This window comes from Lampris incognitus, chromosome 1 (genome assembly GCF_029633865.1).
Source record: "Lampris incognitus isolate fLamInc1 chromosome 1, fLamInc1.hap2, whole genome shotgun sequence".
Taxonomy (NCBI): Eukaryota; Metazoa; Chordata; class Actinopteri; order Lampriformes; family Lampridae; genus Lampris; species Lampris incognitus.
The window spans coordinates 91,532,491-91,553,198 of record NC_079211.1 but is presented as its reverse complement, the minus strand read 5'-3'; the positions used below and the strand labels follow the sequence as shown (position 1 = coordinate 91,553,198).

At 46.0% G+C, this 20,708-nt stretch overlaps 1 protein-coding gene across 3 annotated transcripts; it reads left to right on the top strand.

Annotated features, from left to right (window-relative positions):
* The first annotated feature begins 59 nt into the window (after positions 1-59).
* Positions 60-20,442, top strand: nudt18 (nudix (nucleoside diphosphate linked moiety X)-type motif 18). Of its 3 annotated transcripts, XM_056290849.1 has the most exons (8): positions 66-197; positions 2,245-2,411; positions 4,205-4,393; positions 4,493-4,603; positions 5,076-5,178; positions 16,909-17,032; positions 18,782-18,906; positions 19,572-20,442. In XM_056290849.1, the coding sequence occupies exons 3-8, from the start codon at positions 4,226-4,228 to the stop codon at positions 19,952-19,954; spliced, it is 1,014 nt and encodes a 337-aa protein (XP_056146824.1). In that variant the 5' UTR covers positions 66-197; positions 2,245-2,411; positions 4,205-4,225; the 3' UTR covers positions 19,955-20,442. The 3 variants fall into 3 exon arrangements, with proteins under 3 accessions (XP_056146816.1, XP_056146824.1, XP_056146832.1); XM_056290841.1 differs by lacking the exon at positions 2,245-2,411 and having other exon boundaries at positions 60-197; XM_056290857.1 differs by lacking the exons at positions 66-197; positions 2,245-2,411 and adding an exon at positions 458-481.
* The last annotated feature ends 266 nt before the right edge of the window (positions 20,443-20,708 follow it).

Genomic DNA, 20,708 nt, shown 5'->3' with positions numbered 1-20,708 from the left:
AGTGGACGTTCTCCCTTCTTCCGTCGAGGTGTCGAAACGTTCCTGACGTCGTGTGTCAGGAAACACGAAGGGCGGATGTTTTGGTTTGTCGCCGTTTAAAACGAAACGAAGTCAGACGCTGGTTCGCGTCGGTGAAAGCTAAGTAGGAACTGGTGAGGAGGGATCCGTTCCGGTTCGCAGCCGATGTACCGGAAGAGGTCTGTTGTAGCACTCCGCCTAAATCCCGTACCTGCATGATGCAGACCAGCCATGGTTTAGGTAGTGATGAGGGTGAAGTTAAGCCAGTTTACCTGAAATACTTAAACTAACTGCGCCAGCACGGAGGACATATAGAGGACATATAGAGGACATATAGTGTGCTATAAGTTTACTATGACGAGCCATTTAGCGGGTCATTCATCAGTACTGTTCGATTCGCGCATGCGTGAATGAGAGGGAGGACAGCGGAATGATGAGGACGCGAGGAGTAGGGGTGACGAAGGTAGAGGAGTTTAAATACCTCGGGTCAACTGTCCAAAGTAACGAGGAGTGCAGAAGAGAGGGCAGGCAGGGTGGAGTGGGTGGAGAAGAGTGTCAGGAGTGATTTGTGACAGAAGGGTACCAGCAAGAGTTAAAGGGAAGGTTTACAAGATGGTAGTGAGACCAGCTATGTTGTATGGTTTGGAGACAGTGGCACTGATGAAAAGACAGGAGGTGGAGCTGGAGGTGGCAGAGATGAAGATGATAAGATTTTCATTGGGAGTGATGAAGAAGGACAGGATTAGGAAGGAGTATATTAAAGGGACAGTTCAGGTTGGACGGTTTGGAGACAAAGCAAGAGAGACAAGATTGAGACGGTTTGGACATGTGTGGAGGAGAGATGCTGGGTATATTGGGAGAAGGATGCTGAATATGGAGCTGCCAGGGAAGAGGAGAAGAGGAAGGCCAAAGAGGAGGTTTATGGATGTGGTGAGGGAGGACATGCAGGTGGCAGGTGTGACAGAGGAAGATGCAGAGGACAGGAATAGATGGAAACGTATGATCCGCTGTGGCGCCCCCTAACGGGAGCAGCCGAAGTAGTAGTAGTAGTGGCAGTAGTAGTAGTGGTAGTAGTAGTAGTAGTAGTAATAGTAGTAATAGTAGTAGTAATTCGTTCAAACATTTCATTGATTCATGATGTTAATTAACGTTTATTTATTTATGTATTTGTTTACTCATGCACTCTTTCATTCATTCAGTTAACCAGTTAATCAATAACTTGTCCATAATGGGAAATATGTCCCAGTACACAGTAAGACCAGTACACCCATACTATAAAGGTTCACTGTATCAGAGGGACATCAGCATCACGTAGTCTGTGCAAAAGTGCACATCTGCAGAAACACGCTAATATGTGCAAAGAGGCAGTTCTTTGATGACCTCCCCCCAGGTCTCCATGGTGACAGTGGTCCCCACCTGGACACTGCTTGGCATCTCCCTCATCACATTTTGTTTTTATATATCTTATAAATTCATGTAATTTTGTTATCCTGTTTTAATGTTAAATCCTTCTCTCACTAAGATGTGTGACTACTACTACTACTACTACTACTTTTGGCTGCTCCTGTTAGGGGGCGCCACAGTGGATCATCCGTCTCCATTTCTTCCTGTCTTCTGTATCTTCCTCTGTCACACCAGCCACCTGCATGTCCTCCCTCACCACATCCATAAACCTCCTCTTTGGCCTTGCTCTACTCCTCTTCCCTGGCAGCTCCATGTTCAGCATCCTTCTCCCAATATACCCAGCATCTCTCTTCCACACATGTCCAAACCATCTCAATCTTGTCTTTCTTGCTTTGTCTCCAAACCGTCCAACCTGAGCGGTCCCTCTAATATACTCGTTCCTAATCCTGTCCTTCTTCATCATTCCCAATGAAAATCTGCCGCCTCCAGCTCCTGTCTTTTCATCAGTGCCACTCTCTCCAAACCATACAACATAGCTGGTCTCACTACCATCTTGTAAACCTTCCCTTTAACTCTTGCTGGTACCCTTCTGTCACAAATCACTTCTGACACTCTTCTCCACCAACTCCACCCTGCCTGCACTCTCTTCTTCATCTCTCTCCTGCACTCCCCGTTACTTTGGACAGTTGACCCCAAGTATTTAATACCATACGCCTTCGTCACCTCTACTCCTTGCATCCTCACCATTCCACTGTCCTCCCTCTCATTCACACATAGGTATTCCGTCTTGCTCCTACTGACTTTCATTCCTCTTCTCTCCAGTGCATACCTCCACCTCTCCAGGCTCTCCTCAACCTGCACCCTACTCTCACTACAGATCACAATGTCAACCCCAAACATCATCGTCCATGGAGACTCCTGCCTGATCTTGTCCGTCGACCTGTCCATCACCATTGCAAACAAGAAAGGGCTCAGAGCCGATCCTTGATGTAATCCCACCTCCACCTTGAACCCATCTGTCATTCCAACCACACACCTCACCACTGTCACACTGCCCTCATACATATCCTGCACCACTCCTACATACTTCTCTGCAACTCCTGACTTCCTCATACAATACCACACCTCCTCTCTCGGCACCCTGTCATATGCTTTCTCTAAATCCAGAAAGACACAATGCAACTCTTTCTGGCCTTCTCTATACTTCTCCATCAACATTCTCAAAGCAAACATCACATCTGTGGTGCTCTTTCCTGGCATGAAACCATACTGCTGCTGCTGATCATCACCTCTTCTCCTCTTAACCTAGCTTCTATTACTCTTTCCCATATCTTCATGCTGTGGCTGATCAACTTTATACCTCTGTAGTTGTTACAGTTCTGCACATCGCCCTCGTTCATGAAAATCGGTACCAGTATGCTTCTTCTCCACACCTCAGGCATCCTCTCACTTTCCAGGATTGTGTTAAACAATCTAGTTAAAAACCCCACTGCCATCTCTCCTAAACACCTCCATGCCTCCACAGGTATGTCATCAGGACCAACTGCCTTTCCACTCTTCATCCTCTTCATAGCTGCCCTCACTTCCTCCTTGCTAATCCACCACACTTCCTGATTCACTATCCCTACATCATCCAACCTTCTCTCTCTCTCATTGTCTTCATTCATCAACCCCTCAAAGTACTCCTTCCACCTTCTCAGCACAATCTCCTCACTTGTCAGCACATTTCCATCTCTATTCTTGATCACCCTAACCTGCTGCACATCCTTCCCAGCTCGGTCCCTCTGTCTAGCCAGTTGGTACAAGTCCTTTTCTCCTTCCTTAGTGTCTAACCTGTCATACAACTCACCGTACGCCTTTGCCACCTCTCTCTTCGCTTTATGCTGCATCTCCTTGTACTCCTGTCTACTTTCTTCATCTCTCTGACTATCCCACTTCTTCTTTGCCAACCTCTTCCTCTGTATACTTTGCTGTACTTCCTCATTCCACCATGTAAGATGTGTGACTAATGTGTTTAATCAATCAATCAATCAATCAGTTAATTTATTAATTTAATTGTCTACACGGTGATGGTGGTCAGGTGGCTCAGGTCCTGGGTTGTTCCGGTGGCCTCTGGACACTGCTTGGCATCTTCATCGTATTCTTCATATATTTTATAATTCCATTGTAATCGTGTTATGCTCGTTCAGTGTTGTATTGTGTAAATTGTGTAACCACGTCATTGCACGTTGTGTGTCTTGGGAGAGAGATCCTCCTCTGGTGCTCTCCCTGAGGTTTCTTCCTAGTTTTTCTCCCTGTTAAAGGTTTTAGGGAGTTGTTCCTTGTTGTGTTGCTGTAAAGCCCGCTGAGGCACATTAGTAATTTGTGATATCGGGCTATACAAATAAATCTGACTTTACTTGACTAAGGACAAACACTACTCCTGGCTGCCCCTGGAGGAAGGACAGTGGGATGGGACAAATACAGAAGGGGCATGTCTTCAGCCACCTGTCCCGTCATGCGTGTGTGTGTTCTAGTGTGTAGCTGTAAGACTAACACGGTCTCGCTCTCTGAACACCGAGATGATATTAACACACCTGTTGCGACCACTACAAGAGCAAAACCCTCTCGGACATTCATTCATCATTCATTCACTGATCCAGTCTTCCATTCCTCCACCCATCCATTCATCCCTCCATCACTTCCATCATAAAAAGAGGCACGTTATCATACACCTCCCATCAGTAGCAGGACGCCTCCTCTGGGCTGGGTCAGCGTCATCTGTACCTGTTTGTGTCTGCAGTGAAGCCTCTGGCCGGCAGCCATGGAGGCGAGGGAGGAGGAGTGGGGTGTGGAGGAGCTGCTGGAGAGGCTGTTGAAGGGCGAAGGGTCAGAGGTCACCCTGTTGGACGTAGCTCCAGAGCAGGTCAAACCAGTGGTTCTGAGGAAGACTGCGTCCTATATTGTCTGTGCCGTCATCTTCAATGACAAGGTACCGCAACACCCCCGGACCGCCTGCTCCAAACCTGGTCCAAGTTTATTACAGACGTTCATCCGGTGACCTGATTGTGTGTGTGTGTGTGTCCTTCAGGAAGAGGTGGTCATGGTGCAAGAGGCCAAACCAGAGTGCTATAAGCAGTGGTATCTCCCTGCAGGCAGGATGGAGGAAGGGGAGAGCATTGAAGAGGCCCTGAAGAGGGAGGTGAGAGGAGAACCAGGATGCATGTCTTTATTGAGAAGATAATCCTGTTCAGTACTCCCAGCCGTAGACGTAATATATTTCAATATGAATACTGATGTGTGAAGGAAAACGCTCATCTTCATCAGTACAGAGTCAGCCTCCCAGTCTGCAACAGATTCACCACTTAATCATTTATGTAGAAAGACAAACAGGTTCAGGAAATGCAGAGGCATCATTTGAAACAGAGTCTAGACTGTAGCGCGTCTGTAGTCTCAGCCCTCACCCTTTATTAATGCAGTAAAACTTCTTCTTAATGATGAACTATTTCTAGTTAGTCCTCTCCAGTCACTTTAACATTCCTGTTGTGTGCTGAACATCTGGTTAGTTGGCAGAATAGAAGACTGGGGGGTGAACAGATGAAGACTTTACTAATTAGTTTGAAGTAAATGACAATATCCACACAGAAAACACAACTCATTGACTGAGTCTGCAGGTGAAAGAGGAGGCGGGCCTCGAATGCCAGCCAATCACGTTGCTGCTGGTCCAGGAGCAGGGGCCACAGTGGATCCGCTTCATCTTCCTAGCCAGGGTCACAGGTCAGACATCACACACACACACACACACACACACACACACACACACACACACACACACACACACACACACACATTTACAATGTTTGCTCACATATATGAAGAGAGGAGAAAGACCAATACATCTGTACACTGTTAATATTTACATGTTATTACAGCTACATGTTATTACAGTTATGTTATTAGAGACGTTATTACAGTTAGATGTTATTACAGATGCATGTTATTGCAGTTATGTGTTATTATAGTTACGTTATTGCAGTTACATATTATTAGTTAGATGTCATTACAGATATATGTTATTACAGTTACATGTTATTACAGATACGTTATTACAGCTACATTATTAGACACGTTATTAGTTAGATGTTCTTACAGTTACATGTTATTAAAGATGTGTTATTACAGTTAGCTGTTATCAGTTACATGTTATTACAGTTAGATGTTATTAAATATATGTTATTACAGTTAGATGTTATTACAGTTGGATATTATTACAGTTACATGTTGTTACAGATATGCTATTACAGTTACATGTTATTACAGTTATGTCATTACAGATACATGTTATTACAGCCATCCATTATCCAAATCGCTTATCCTGCTCTGAGGGTCCCAGGGATGCTGGAGCCTATCCCATTTAGATGTTAATACAGTTAACTGTTATTACAGTTACGTGTTATTACACATGTTATTACAGTTACATGGTATTACAGTTATGTCATTACAGATACATAGAAGTCTGCGGTGGTGTAGCGGTCTAAGCATCAGCTTTGTGTTGATGCAGTTGCCCACTGGGAACCGGGGTTCGGCCCTGGTCTCGTCAGATCCGACTATGGCCAGACTCGATGAAGCAGTAATAATCGGCAATGCTGTCTTCGGGAGGGGGGCAGAGTCGGCTTGTGTTCGTCACATGAATCCGTCTCTGTGTGTATCGGAAAAAGCAGTGGTTCAGCCTGGATTCATTCGCCTTGTCACGAAAGTGGCGAGGCGAATCCTTTTGAGACTGCCAGCTGGAGAGATGCATTTGGCGAACGCATGCAGTATGAGGGTGGGTTTGAATTAAAATAGGGATCGATTGGCCACTAACTTGGGAGAAAAAGGGAAAAATCAGAAATAAAATAAAAAAAAATTACAGATACATGTTATTACAGTTACATGTTATTACAGTTATGCTATTACAGATACATATTACAGTTACATGTCATTACCGATAAATGTTATTACAGTTAGATATTAACAGTTAGGTGTTATTACAGTTACATGTTATTACAGTTAGATGTAAGTGAAGCTGCCAGCATAAAACTTGTTTTTCTATGTGAATTTGAATGAATTAGAGCTAGAAGAGTGCTATATAAATGCAATCCATCCATCCATCAATGTGCCAATGTCTCTCCCTGTCTGTCTGTCTGTCTAACTGCACCTCTATCTTAGTGTTTGTATGCAAATTTTGTCATTTTGAAGAAAAAAGCCTTGATTGAAATGGTAAAAAAAAAAAAACTTTCTTGCACTTTTACTTTGGCACTGGTTTTGCTCTTAGATGCTTGTTTAGAGAGAATATGCACTTATGACCTCTGATGACTAGTAGTTCTCTTGATTTCCTACGTTAAATGCACTTACTGTAAGTCGCTTTGGATAAAAGCGTCAGCTAAATGACTGTAATGTAATGTAAAAATGTAATGTAAAATATAGTGAATAAAAATCCCCAAAATTTTCATAAAGGTTTCTTGTCTGAGGCGGTTAAACTTTTTTTTTTTATAAAAAGAAATGCGGTAAACTACAATATTACATTACAGTCGTTTAGCTGACGCTTTTATCCAAAGCGACTTACAATAAGAGCATCATTTAATGTAGGAAATCAGGAGAACTACTAGTCATCAGAGGTCATAAGTGCATGTTCTCTCTAAACAAGCACCTAAGAGCAAAACCACTGCTAAAGTAAAAGCGCAAGAAACAGTTTTTTTTTTTAAATGAGTGAATACAATAAGTGCTAAGAGCAAGTAACAGGGTAGTAGTACTTGATGAGGTGAGTTTTCAACCTGCGCCGAAAGATGGGCAGCGACTCTGCTGTCCTGACATCAGTGGGGAGTTCATTCCACCACTGTGGGGCCAGGACAGAACAGAGCCGTGACCGGGCTGATCGGCAAGCAGGGGCCTCTGAACGATGGGGCAACCAGGTGTCCTGAGGCAGCAGAGCGAAGTGGTCGGGCGGGGGTGTAGGGCTTGACCATGGCCTGGAGATAGGAAGGAGCTGTTCCTTTCACTGCCCTGTAGGCTAGCACCAGAGTCTTAAACTGGATGTGAGCAGCTACTGGGAGCCAGTGTAGGGACCTGAGAAGGGGAGTTGTGTGGGAGAACTTAGAGCGGTTGAACACCAGACGAGCTGCAGCTTTCTGAACAAGCTTCAGAGGTCTGATGGCCGACGCCGGGGCGCCAGCAAGGAGGGAGTTGCCGTAGTCCAGCCGGGAGATGACCAGAGCCTGGATGAGCACCTGTGCCATCTCGTCGGTGAGGAATGGGCGAATGCTCCCGATGTTATAGAGGAGAAATCTGCAGGAGCGAGCAACCGATGCAACGTTTGCAGCAAACGACAGTTGGTCGTCCAGGATCACACCCAGATTCCTCACAGTCCGAGTTGGCGTCACCATGGTGTTGTCAGTGGTGATGGCCAGGTCTCGGTGTGGGCAACCTTTCCCCAGGAGGAACATCAGCTCTGTCTTGTCCAGATTGAGCTTCAGGTGGTGTGTCGCCATGCACTCCGAGATGTCAGTCAAGCACGCAGCAATGTGTGTCTCTACTTGTGTGTCAGAGGGAGGGAAGGACAAGATCAGCTGGGTGTCATCGGCATAACAATGGTAAGAGAAGTCAAGTGAATTAATAACAGAACCCAGGGATGTCGTGTACAGGGAGAACAGGAGAGGACCCAGAACCGAACTTTGTGGCATGCCTGTAGTCAGTCTGCGAGGCTCCGACACAGATGACCTCCATGTCACCTGGTAGGAGCGACCCGTCAGGTAGGATGCAAACATTGAGAGTGCAGAGCCTGTGACACCCAGCCCCTCGAGGGTAGAGAGGAGGATCTGGTGGTTCACTGTGTTGAACGCAGCTGACAGGTCCAGGAGTATCAGGACAGAGGAGGGAGAGTTTGCTCTCGCAGAGTGCAGCGATTCTGTCACTGCAAGGAGGGCCATCACTGTCGAGTGACCCACCTTGAACCCAGACTGGTTGGGGTCCAGGAGGTTGTTCTGGTGGAGGTACAAAGAAAGTTGATTAAAGACAGTACGTTCAAGAGTTTTGGATAGAAAGGGTAGAAGGGAAACCGGTCTGTAGTTTTTGACATCAGAGGGGTTAAGTGATGGTTTCGTGAGAAGGGGGGCGACTCTAGCAGTTTTGAAGGCAGATAGAAAGCATCCTGCCTGGAGGGAGGTGTTGATGAGGTGGGTTAGAAAGGGAAGGAGTTCAGGTGCTATAGACTGAAAAAGAGGGGAGGGGACCGGGTCAAGGGAGCATGTGTGGGGCGACTGGATGTGATGAGGTCGAAGACCTCGTCGGGTGAGAGGAGAGCGGGGTGGGATAGGGTGGGATGTGGAGAGGTGAGGGAGGGTGCAGAGGGCGGGCTAGTGCAAGGAGCACTAACCAGGTGGTGAGAAAAGGAGGATCTGATGTTATTTACCTTCTTGTCAATGAAGTTAGCGAAGTCATCAGGGAGAAGGGTGGAAGTAGGAGGAGGCGTGTTGACTACTAAACTTGTTCTGAATAAACACGACGTTTATCTTCAGTGAAACTGACTTTATTCACTCCATTTCTTCACGATACCAAGCGGCCAGCAACTTGCTCTCGGCATCCGCACGACCACAACTGCGCATGACAAGAGACTCCCGCCTAGAAGGGGCAATACACTGGACATGCATAACCTGACCAGAAGGGGAGCTGTCCTCCATTACATTAACTAAATAGGGATGCATAGAGATAACATGTTAACAATCTCATTCTCTTTTTTTAAAGAAATAAACAGAAAACAAAAAAAATGAAATTCACAGCGTGAATTATGGAACATACATTTCCAGAGAAATCAACATGTCATGGAAACATTTGAGAACAAAATCAATTGTCCATCCAACACCCTTTTAACCCGGGTCCCATTGTCCTTCACAGAGTGCCTTTAAGAGCACAAGAGCCGATGCTCCTTTCTTTGTGAGACAGTCAGCGAGTTGAGTTTTCGTGTCTGACCAAAGAAAATCATCTACATGACATGCAAGCACCCCAGTGACCTTACATTGCTCATCCAACCAATAAAATATTGCTGGATCCGTCCGCGGTGGCGTAGCGGTCTAAGCGTCGGCTTGGTGTCGATGCAGTTGCCCACTGGGGACTGGGGTTCGCGCCCCGGTCTCGTCAGATCCGACTATGGCCGGACTCGATGAAGCAGCAATCATTGGCAACGCTGTCTTCGGGAGGGGGGCGGAGTCGGCTTGTGTTCGTCATGTGAATGCGTCTCTGTGTGTGTCGGAAAAACAGTGATTCGGCTTGGATTCGCCTTGTCACGAAAGTGGGGAGGCGCTTTCCTTCGAGACTGCCGGCCGGAGAGATGCAGTTGGCGAACGCATGCAATACGAGGGTGGGTGTTTGAATTAAAATAGGGATCAATTGGCCACTAAATTGGGAGAAAAAAGGGGAAAATCAGAAATAAATTTATAAAAAAAAAAAAATATTGCTGGATCCACCTGAGACACTCTACCACCAGTAGTCTGCATGATTTCCTTCACTTTGTTGTACCAATATAGTGATGCGTCTGCAAGTCCATAAACACATTTCTTAAGTTTCCATACAACATGTTCACAGCCTGCTTCTGTAGGGGGGCGGATATAAATATCCCTGGATAGCTCCATACCCTGTAAAAATGCCGATTTGATGTCCATAGAATGCACTTCCCACTGGTTTTGACATATCACTGATAACATAAGTCTAAGTGAATCAGTAGCACATGTAGGGGAATCCTTTTGTAGCTCTTGAATATTTATCTCTTCAAAACCTCTGGCAACCAGTCGTGCTTTAGGCACAATACCCTTAGGTGTTTCTTTAAGACTACAAACCCATCTAGTAGAGATACATTTCTGACCTGCATCTTTAACTACCTCGAAGACATTATTATTGTGCCAGTTATTTCTTCCTGTTTAGCTGCATCAAATGAGATGTCTTTCATTATAAGTACATCAGCTTCTCTGTCTGTTTCTATGTGGAGATTATCAACTTCTGAGATATCAACTGATACCTTTTGCCCATCACTTCCATTATTCTCTAGATGTTGCATGTTATACCATGTTTTATATTTCCCTGTAGCTTTGCCTGCTCTCCCCAAGACTCTTGCTCTAAGTAGAGAGTATTGTCACCTCTGTTCATATATGTTACAGTCTGTCCTGTTTTTAAACTCATACCTGCAGAGGGGACAGGATTATCATGTGCATTAGGCTTATGGGCCATTTCAGTTTGTGCAACATTACTTTCAGGTAACTCATTCTCTCTATTTTGTTCACTGGCTAAATCATCAGCTACATTGTTTATACCTTGTTCATCATTTCCTGTTTCTGTGTCTTGTTCATCATTTACTGTTTCAGCATCATTTTCATTTTGTACCATTTGTTCTTCGTTAACCCTTGTGTTCACCTTGGAAAGTCTAGAGTGATATACTCGCACTAAGATTCCACCATGCCTTACAAAAACAACAGCTCCATCCTGACCAATAACAATTCCTGGTCCTTTCCACTCATTACATTCAGCTCGTTTGTAATACACCTTGTCACCCATGTCATATTTTTCATCTGTAGCTCTGAGCTGTTTACGTAGTGCTCGTCTTATCCTTTCTGAGCACTCTGCTTCAGTGAATGCTTTTCTAGCAGCATGTAGGGCCGAAATGTGCTCTCCTACTCTAGCACTCATAGTAGTACCCTCTAGTGCGGGTGGTTTATCAACCAGTACAGAAGGAAGGTTAGGATTCAAACCATACACAAGTTGACGTGGAATGTAGCCGTGCACATTTTGCATACTGTTCTTAGCCATAAGAGCCCAGTCCAGGGCCGTTTCCCAGTCACAGCCACTTTCTCGCCTGACCTTCAGAATGATGTCGGTGAGGGTCTGATTATGCCTCTCCAGTAGTCCGTTGCTCCAGGGACTGTATCCCGCTGTTGTTTTCGTCTCAATGTTAAAGTTCTCAGCCATATCACGGAACTCTGCATTATTGAATTCTCCTCCGTTATCGCTGTAGAGCCTCTGGGGGGCGCGGTGGATTCCTATCCATGTATGAAGAAATGACTTGACGATCTCTGAGGACTTCTTGGTTTTTACAATGCTTCCTGCGCTGAACCTTGTGAATTGATCAATGATGTGGAGGTACCATACCCCTGGTTCCAACTCATGCAAATCTACTGCCACCGTTTCATTAAACGTTGAAGCAAGAGGCAAGCCCACAGCAGGCTTTGGCTTCGTCTTGCTGTATCTCTGGCAAATGTCACAGTCCTGTACTATGTGCTGCAAAATCGTGTCACACTCTGTGTCTTTATTTCCAGAGCTATGGATGAGCCGCTGTAGCCTCTCGGCGGAGGCGTGACCGAACTGTTTATGCAATTTCAGAAGAACTTTGTGTTTCTCATTTGCGGTCATATTTTCTGTGACTGTGACGACCTCATCTTCATTCAGGCTGTTCTCTGGAGCCGTCAGTGCTTCAGTTTCTATTGGCTTTGTTTCTGTGCTCTTGTCTCTGATATCTATACAATAGTGTCCCGAGCTGGTTAATTCAAGAGGGATATTTTGATTAAACATCACAGCACTATCATTCTCCATATCCAAAATGGTCCCTGCCCTTTTCAGTGAAGTCTTACTCAGAAGCAGTGGGATATCAGCTTTAACTACTTCAGTTTCCACTTGACATTTTGTCTGTCCTATTTTTGCAGGCAGTTTCAGTATTTTGGAGGAATGTACTATATTCCCATCTCCAAAGCGAAATGGTCTGCTGCTTGGAATTTCACTTTGCGCTATCTGGTTCACTTGGCTTTGACTGAGGTCTGCGACAAAATTTTCCAACCACTTTTCTCCGCATACTGTGCGGGTACATGCAGTATCAATGATAGCTGTCCCTAACGACTCAGTCAGAAAGATCTCTGATGCTGATTCAGACAGCGAGGCTTTGGTAAACAATGTGTCCTCTACCTTTGCTGGCTCGCTATTCTTGTGGGGACAGTCCTTGGCCCAATGGAACGTGCTCTGACATACAGCACATTTTGATCGCCTACCGAACCTATCCAGTGGGTTAGTACCTTGTAACGGTGGCTTTTGTTGTCCAACCTGTGTTGTCTGTGACTCTTGTCCAGCTTGCTGCACAACGTTACTTGTTCGTTTAAATCTTCCTCGCGAGCGCTGCTCTGTGTAGAACACTTCATCTTTTACTTGTATGCCATTAGTCGCGTCGACTTGTATTTTCCCTCCAAAAATCCTCTTGAGCGCGGACTTCATTGCCGCAAACGTTAGGTCCGTACATGCTGTCAGCGCCATTTGCCTATTTTTCTCGTCTAGACAAGCCGTATCCAAAAGTTTAAAAGCTAATACGGCATCGGGAAGAGTCATATCATACTTTTTCATTCTATTGTATCGCTGCTCAAAGTCAATCACATAGTCCGCCATGGACACAGAACTGTCCTTCTTGATACAGTCAAAATACGAATAAGCATCGTAAGCGCGGTCCCTCTCTTCTTTGAGAAACATTCCATCTAGTTTTGCAATTAAAACGTCCATACCCCCATCTGTATTCAAGTCTGCAGCGGGTATTTCCATGGCGATATCCCTTGCCCTTCCTTCAAGCCCCAGGACGACAGCAAGGGCCTGTTTCTTCTTATCCAGCTCAGTAACGAGCTTCCACATAGCAACTTCATTTTTCCAACTCTCGTACGGTCGGGACTCATCGAACTTCGGTGGAACTTTGTAGCTAGCAGAAGCCATTTTCTGCTAACCGTCCTCTGCTACCAATGTTGACTACTAAACTTGTTCTGAATAAACACGACGTTTATCTTCAGTGAAACCGACTTTATTCACTCCATTTCTTCACGATACCAAGCGACCAGCAACTTGCTCTCGGCATCCGCACCACCACAACTGCGCATGACAAGAGACTCCCGCCTAGAAGGGGCAATACACTGCACATGCATAACCTGACCAGAAGGGGAGCTGTCCTCCATTACATTAACTAAATAGGGATGCATAGAGATAACATGTTAACAAGGCGGTGGGGGTTGAAGAAGTGTAGAGAAGGTTTCAAATAGTTTCTTAGGATTAGAGGCAGAGGATTGGATTTTAGAGCGATAGAAGGCAGCTTTACCAGCAGAAAGGGTAGTTGGAGAAAGTGGAAAGAAGAGATTGAAAGTTGAGAAGGTCATCTGGGAGTTTGCCTTTTCTCCATTTGCGCTCTGCCACTCTCAGGCTCCGTCTGTCAGTACGTACTGTGTCGGTCAGCCAAGGGGCAGGTGGAGTTGGGTGTGCAGGCCTGGAGGTGAGGGGACAGAGATGGTCCAGAGGAGAGGGTAGAGAGAAGAAGATCAGTAGCAGTGTCGGGGGGTAGGAGAGAGAAAGATTCAGGTGTAGGGAGGATAGAGGTAACAGAGGAAGAAAGATCAGTGGCGGAGAGAGAGCGGAGTTGTCTACGGTTGGAAACCATGTGGGTAGGGGGAGGGGCTGAGGGGGGAGAAGAGAGGGAGAGAGAGTAGGATATGAAATACTGGTCAGCGAGCTTGAGGAGAGTAACAGAGAGATTGGAAATAGGACAGTGTCTAGTAAAGATAAGGTGCAGCTGGTTGCCGGCCTTGGGGGGTAGGAGGAGAGGATGAGAGGTGAAGGTCAAAGGAGGAGAGAAGAGGATCTAGCTTGTCAGTGTGGATGTTGAAGTCACAGAGAAGGATAAGTGTAGTGTCATCAACAGGGAAGTGTGAGACAAGTGTGTCAAGCTCCTCCAGAAACTCACCAAGGGGGCCTGGTGGGAGGTACACAACTACAATGGTGAGTTTGACTGGGTAAGAGACAGTAACAGCATGAAATTCAAAAGAGGGCGGAGAAAATTGTGGAGTGGAAACAAGAGAGTATTTCCATTTCGAGGAGATTAGCAGGCCAGTACCACCACCTCGCCTCCCAGCTCTGGGAGTGTGAGAAAAAGAGTACACATCAGACAGAGCTGCGGGTATGGTAGTGTTTTCTGGCGTGATCCAGGTCTCAGTTAGAGCAAGAAAGTTGAGGGAGAGCAAGGACGCGTAGCCTGAGATAAACTCATCTTTCGGCACCGCGGACTGGCAATTCCAGAGCCCTCCCGTTACCACTTGCTCACCCCGAGAAGAGAGAGTGGGATAGATGAGATTGGTAGGGTCACAGCGCTGAGGATTGAGCCAACGTCTATGCCAGCCCTGAGAAGAGGAAAGGACAGGAATGCGAAGGAAACACCTAGTCTGTACTAGGTGCACAAAATACAGATGACGGTCCGGATCTAAAAAGAGCAGTCCTTGTTTGACAAAGTCTTGGCTTGAAAAAGTCGCACTTGCGTTTGTTCACTCTAGCCTTTGTTCAACCTAGACCTGTTTGCCTGATGCTTGGGAGCTAATGCTTCCAAGTAGCAGCAGTGATTTAAAGAACACTGATTGCTAATTGTCTGCCAGGAGTGAAGGTCAGACCCTGGCCACTTAACACCCAATTGGCCAAAGAGCTAAAATGAAAGGCGTATTGCCCAGAAACTGGTCACTTTTGTAAAACTCTATCAAACCTCACACAATACTATTAAAACTGCAAACAGCAAGTTACCAGGGAATATATTTGTAAGCTAAAAGGATAACTAAGTCAAAACAGCTAGGCAACAAGAAATATTTAAGGACACACTAGGTGAAAAACAGCTACAGCTAAAATAAGACAGCTACAGCTAGAATAAGATCCCACTAGTTCCCACTAGGAACCAGCAGCAGATCTATAGAGAAAAGGACTAATACTCAAGCAGCTGGACTGAGACTAATAGCAACCTGTTAAGCAAGAAAGATGATACTTACTCTATTCTAGATGAACCAGCAATTCAAAATCCCCCCAGAAGTTAAAATGCACACTGAATACATTTGCGATATAAGAAGAAGATATGGATAAGAGTAATAGAAGCTAGGTTAAGCGGAGAGGCGATGATTAGCGAGCAGCAGTATGGTTTCATGCCATGAAAGAGCACCACAGATGCAATGTTTGCTTTGAGAATGTTGATGGAGAAGTATAGAGAAGGTCAGAAGGAGTTACATTGTGTCTTTGTGGATTTAGAGAAAGCATATGACAAGGTGCCGAGAGAGGCGGTGTGACATTGTATGAGGAAGTCAGGAGTTCCAGAGAAGTATGTAGGAGTGTGCAGGATATGTAAGAGGGAAGTGTGACAGTGGTGAGGTGTGTGGTTGGAATGACAGATGGGTTCAAGGTGGAGGTGGGATTACATCAAGGATCGGCTCTGAGCCCTTTCTTGTTTGCAATGGTGATGGACAGGTTGACGGACAAGATCAGGCAGGAGTCTCCATGGACTATGATGTTTGTTGACGACATTGTGATCTGTAGTGTGAATAGGGTGCAGGTTGAGGAGAGTCTGGAGAGGTGGAGGTATGCACTGCAGAGAAGAGAAATGAAAGTCAGTCGGAGCTGGAATACATATGCATGAATGAGAAGGACAGTGGAATGGTGAGGATGCAAGGAGTAGAGGTGACGAAGGCTTATGAGTTTAAATACTTGGGGTCAACTGTCCAAAGTAACGGGGAGTGCAGAGGAGAGGTGAAGAAGAGAGTGCAGGCAGGGTGGAGTGGGTGGAGAGAGTGTCAGGAGTGATTTGTGACAGAAGGGTTAAAGGGAAGGTTTTCAAGATGGTTGTGAGACCAGCTATGTTATGTGATTTGGAGACAGTGGCACTGGCAAAAAGACAGGAGGCAGAGCTGGAGGTGGCAGAGATGAAGATGATAAGATTTTCATTGGGAGTGAAGAAGGACAGTATTAGGAACGAGTATATTAGAGGGACAGCTCAGGTTGGACAGTTTGGAGACAAAGCAAAAGAGACAAGATTGACATAGTTTGGATATGTGTGGAGGAGAGATGCTGGGTATATTTGAAGAAGGATGCTGAATATGGAGCTGCCAGGAAAGAGGAAAAGAGGAAGGCCAAAGAGGAGGTTTATGGATGTGGTGAGGGAGGACATGCAGGTGGCTGGTGTGACAGAGCAGAGGACAGGAAGAGATGGAAATGGATGATCCGCAGTGGCGACCCCAAATGGGAGCAGCCGAAAGTAGTAGTAGTAGTAGTAGTAGCAGTAGTAGTAGCAGTAGTAGACATTTGCCATATAAGAAATTAAACGTGAACAGAATTTTGTCACAAACTCTCTCGTTTTGTCGTGGGTGATTGACAGTGGTAACAGATGCAGATGAACGCAGAAGGAAATAAAAACCTTCCTTTGATATTTGAAAGAAAACTGATGGTGATATCAACAAGTATAACATCCCCACTGAGTTTCACGTTTGTATGCAGACAGAATTAAAGGAGTCCATGAATAAGAATCGGTGACTTAGTTGTTGATGGACTCTGTCTGTCCATCTCTCTGATGGCTGTGGCACGTGACCTCTACCTTTAAACTCTCTCTCTCTCTCTCTCTCTCTCTCTCTCTCTCTCTCTCTCATTCTGTCTGTCTCTCTCTCTCTCCAGGTGGTAGTCTAAAGACTCTCGCTCAGTCGGACCAGGAGTCTCTTCAGGCGTGCTGGTGGGACAGACAGTCTCCTCTTCCTCTGAGAGGACATGACATCATCAGACTCATCCAATCAGGATTCAGGTAGAGAGGAGATTTTTCATCAGCCATATGAATTCATTTCAGCTCATATGATTCTGGATCTTATCAGAGAGGCTCACCAGTCTGAAAGATGCTGAGTAACATTAGTTGAATACAGCCAAACCTATAAGCGCTTCTTCTTTGGCAGTCCATTGAAACGATGATGACTGTGATGCAGTTTAAGCTCAGCAAGCACACCTGTGGGCCATCAGGCCCGCATTAGAGTGACAATATCGTCCACATTTGTTTCAGACGAATGTTGTTTGACTCGGTCTGTTATGTCTTGCATGGTGGGCCTTATCATAGGCTTCTTGTCTCTTTTGTTCAACAGCTGTTCTTGACTGCCGTACTGTGGAGCACCATCTCTTGTCTGTCCAGGGCCACTGTCTCCCAGCTGGAGTCATCTATACCGCAGATCCTCATCTCGCACTTGAGCACATCTTTGAAGCGTAGCTTCTGGCCTCCCTACTTCCTTTTTCCCTGGCACAGCTCCCTGTAGAAAACCTCTTTTGGTAGGTGGTTTTCTGGCATTCTCACGTGGCCAGCCCATCTGAGCTGGGAGGCTGTTATTAGGGCTTCAACACTGACAGTACCAGCACGTCTCAATACGTCCACATTCGGCACCTTGTCTTCCCATCTGATTCGCAGCAGCTTTCGCAGATGATGAAGCTGTATGCTGGTGAGCTTCTTGATGTGCTTGTGATACAGGGTCATGCATTCAGTGGAGGATAGTAGAGATTGGAGAACAGCTGTGTTGTAGACCTTGATCTTTGTTATCAGCCTGATGTCATGGTCAGATGAAAGTTGTTTGTGGAAGGCACCAAAGGCTTTTGTGGCCGCTTGGATTTTTTTGTCCACTTCTAAGTCAGAGGAGTTAGTTACTGTCACAGCACTGCCCAGATAGGTAAAGCACTCGGTGGTCTTCAGAGTTGCTCCATTAATCAAAATACTGGGCTGACCTTCTTCGGGGCTTTTCTGAGGGGGAGGCTGGTACAGAAGCTCTGTTTTGGAGACACTGATCTTCAGTCCAAAGAGGGTGACCACTGAAGAGAAGCGGTCTACTATTTCTTGCATTTCTCCAGGATCATTTGCAACCAGAGCTGAGTCATCTGCATAGCGAAGCTCTCGACCACAGAGTTCTCTTGTTTTGGTAGACGCCTTGAGTCTCGCAAGATTGTAGAGGTTTCCATCTCTTCGGGTCCTGATGTACAAGCCACCTCTCAAGTTGGCTGACATTGTTTCTAGGGCTGGAGCGAGATATAACGTGAATAGAGTCGGTGCAAGCACACATCCCTGCTTCACTCCATGCTTGATGTTGAAAGCATCGCTGACGTCTCCTCCAATTGATACTTTCCCTGTCGTATCATCGTGGGAAAGCCTGATGATGCTGATCATCAGACAGTAGTAAGAAGGTCAAAGGTCAGTGCGATGGACCATTTACATTATACTGTTTCAGTGTAATTTTCGTGTCATCCATGAAAATAATTCATAATTGCTAATGCCAAGTTTGGCATGTGGCACGTAGAAACATCTGCCTTCATTTGCCCTGAACCAAGCTAGTTGATTTTTCTGCCGTGAGACACGCTGCGATCTCAGCAGATCAGTGGAATGAGGATGTTTGTGTTTACAGAGAAAGGCCTGGATAATATTTGCTGAGGACACAAGTCTCCAAATGATACTCATCTTAATGATAAAACTGGTACTATTTGCATAATATTAGTAAAACTACAGGTGAGTTTAACATGTGTGCAGGTACCGGCAGGCTCCCAGTCATCCCGTCACCCTGCCTGTCCACATCTCCGTCGACCACGTGGTCCAGAGACTCATCCTGACCTTTACAAACTCTGACAACCAGCTGTGGATTCTGCTGGCTAAAGGTACCGGCAGCTCCAGGGGCTTCTAGTTAATTGATCAGTTAAGGGGCGTCCGGGTAATGTTGTGGTCCATTCCATTGCCTACCAACACAGGGATCACCGGTTCGAATCCCTGTGTTACCTATGGCTTGGTCGGGCGTCCCTACAGACACGATTGGCTGTGTCTGCAGGTGGGAAGCCAGATGTGGGTATGTGTCCTAGTCGCTGCACTAGCGCCTCCTCTGGTTGGTCAGGGTGCCTGTTCGGGGGGGAGGAGGAACTGGGGGGTATAGTGTGATACTCCCACGCGCTACGTCCCCCTGGTGAAACTCCTCACTGTCAGGTGAAAAGAAGTGGCTGGCGACTCCACATGTATGGGAGGAGGCATGTGGTAGTCTGCAGCCCTGCCCGGATCGGCAGAGGGGGTGGAGCAGCGACTGGGACGGCTCGGAAGAGTGGGGTAATTGGCAGGATGCAATTGGGAAGAAAAAAGGGGAAAAAATCCACAAAAAAAGATCAGTTTATTGATTGGCTGGTTGATTGACTGACAACAAGTTTATTATGTGATCATCAAGAAGTTTATTGATCATCCACTCTATTGAAGATGTCACACTGTTGTTTCTCTCCCTCTGTCTGTCTGTCTCCCTGCTTGTCTATCTGCTGATCTGTCTTTCTCCCGACCCCTGGAGCTCCGGTCCCCCACCTGCCCTGTGCTGTGGCATTGAAGACACATGCTGTGACCTGGGCAGCCAACATGGTGGTCCAGGAGGCGATTCCTTCCTGCTACTATGACCACGATGTCAACACGCTGGGCATCGTCAGTCTGCAGCACGCCGGACCGCATCCTGGGAAACGCCACGGCGTCTGCTTCAACACCCTGGTGGCTCTGGTGCCCGACCGGGTCCAGCGAGACGAGGATGGGCTCGCGGTGGACTCGGTTACAACTGGCCAGCCTCCAGCGGTGGAGAACCCCCGGTACTGCTGGTACAAAGTCCAGAGGCCAACGCTGATAGAGGTGATTCAAGAAAAGATAAAGAACTCCTCCATCCTCCCCATTCACAGCCTCTACTGACCAGCCAGGAAGTGGTGTTGGTGTACTATTGGTGTACCGTTGATGTACTGTTGGATCAGGGGAGAGGACTGTCACTGTGATTTGACAGTGTGTCTAGACCAGCTGACTTCATCTGGAGGAGGGTGGCGAGGCCTGGACATGTGTGCTGCTTTGTAGGAAGACAACCTCCTGCGAAGAGAAAATACAGTAAATGCACATTGTGAGAGGAAAAGCAGATGGTTTTAATTTCGTTTTCACATGAACACTCTATTAGTCAAACTATCTGTATGCTTTAATGTATGAACTACTAGACAAAGTATTTAAACTATTTATACTCACGAGTACGAATTTAAGGTCAGTTGTCCATAAGTCAGAAACTGAAAAATGAAAATAATTATAGTTAATATCTAGACTAACAGTATAACGAGAAACATTAACTAGTTGACCTGACCAGTAACAGTGTGAACAGGAGTTCAAGAAGAAGCAGAAGAATCCCTCTTTACATTAAAATACACACCCATGATGAATCTGTTGAAAAGCTTTTGACTACACACTGACAGCAAACATCCTTTTATATATATATATATGTGTGTGTGTGTGTGTTCGAGTGTGTGTATGTATGTATATATGTATATGTGTGTACAAAAGTATTGGGACACACCTCTTATCATTGAATTCAGGTGTTTCATTCAGACCCATTGCCACAGGTGTATAAAATTAAGCAGCTAGCCATGCAGGCTGCATTTACAAACGTGTGAAAGAATGGGTCGTTCTG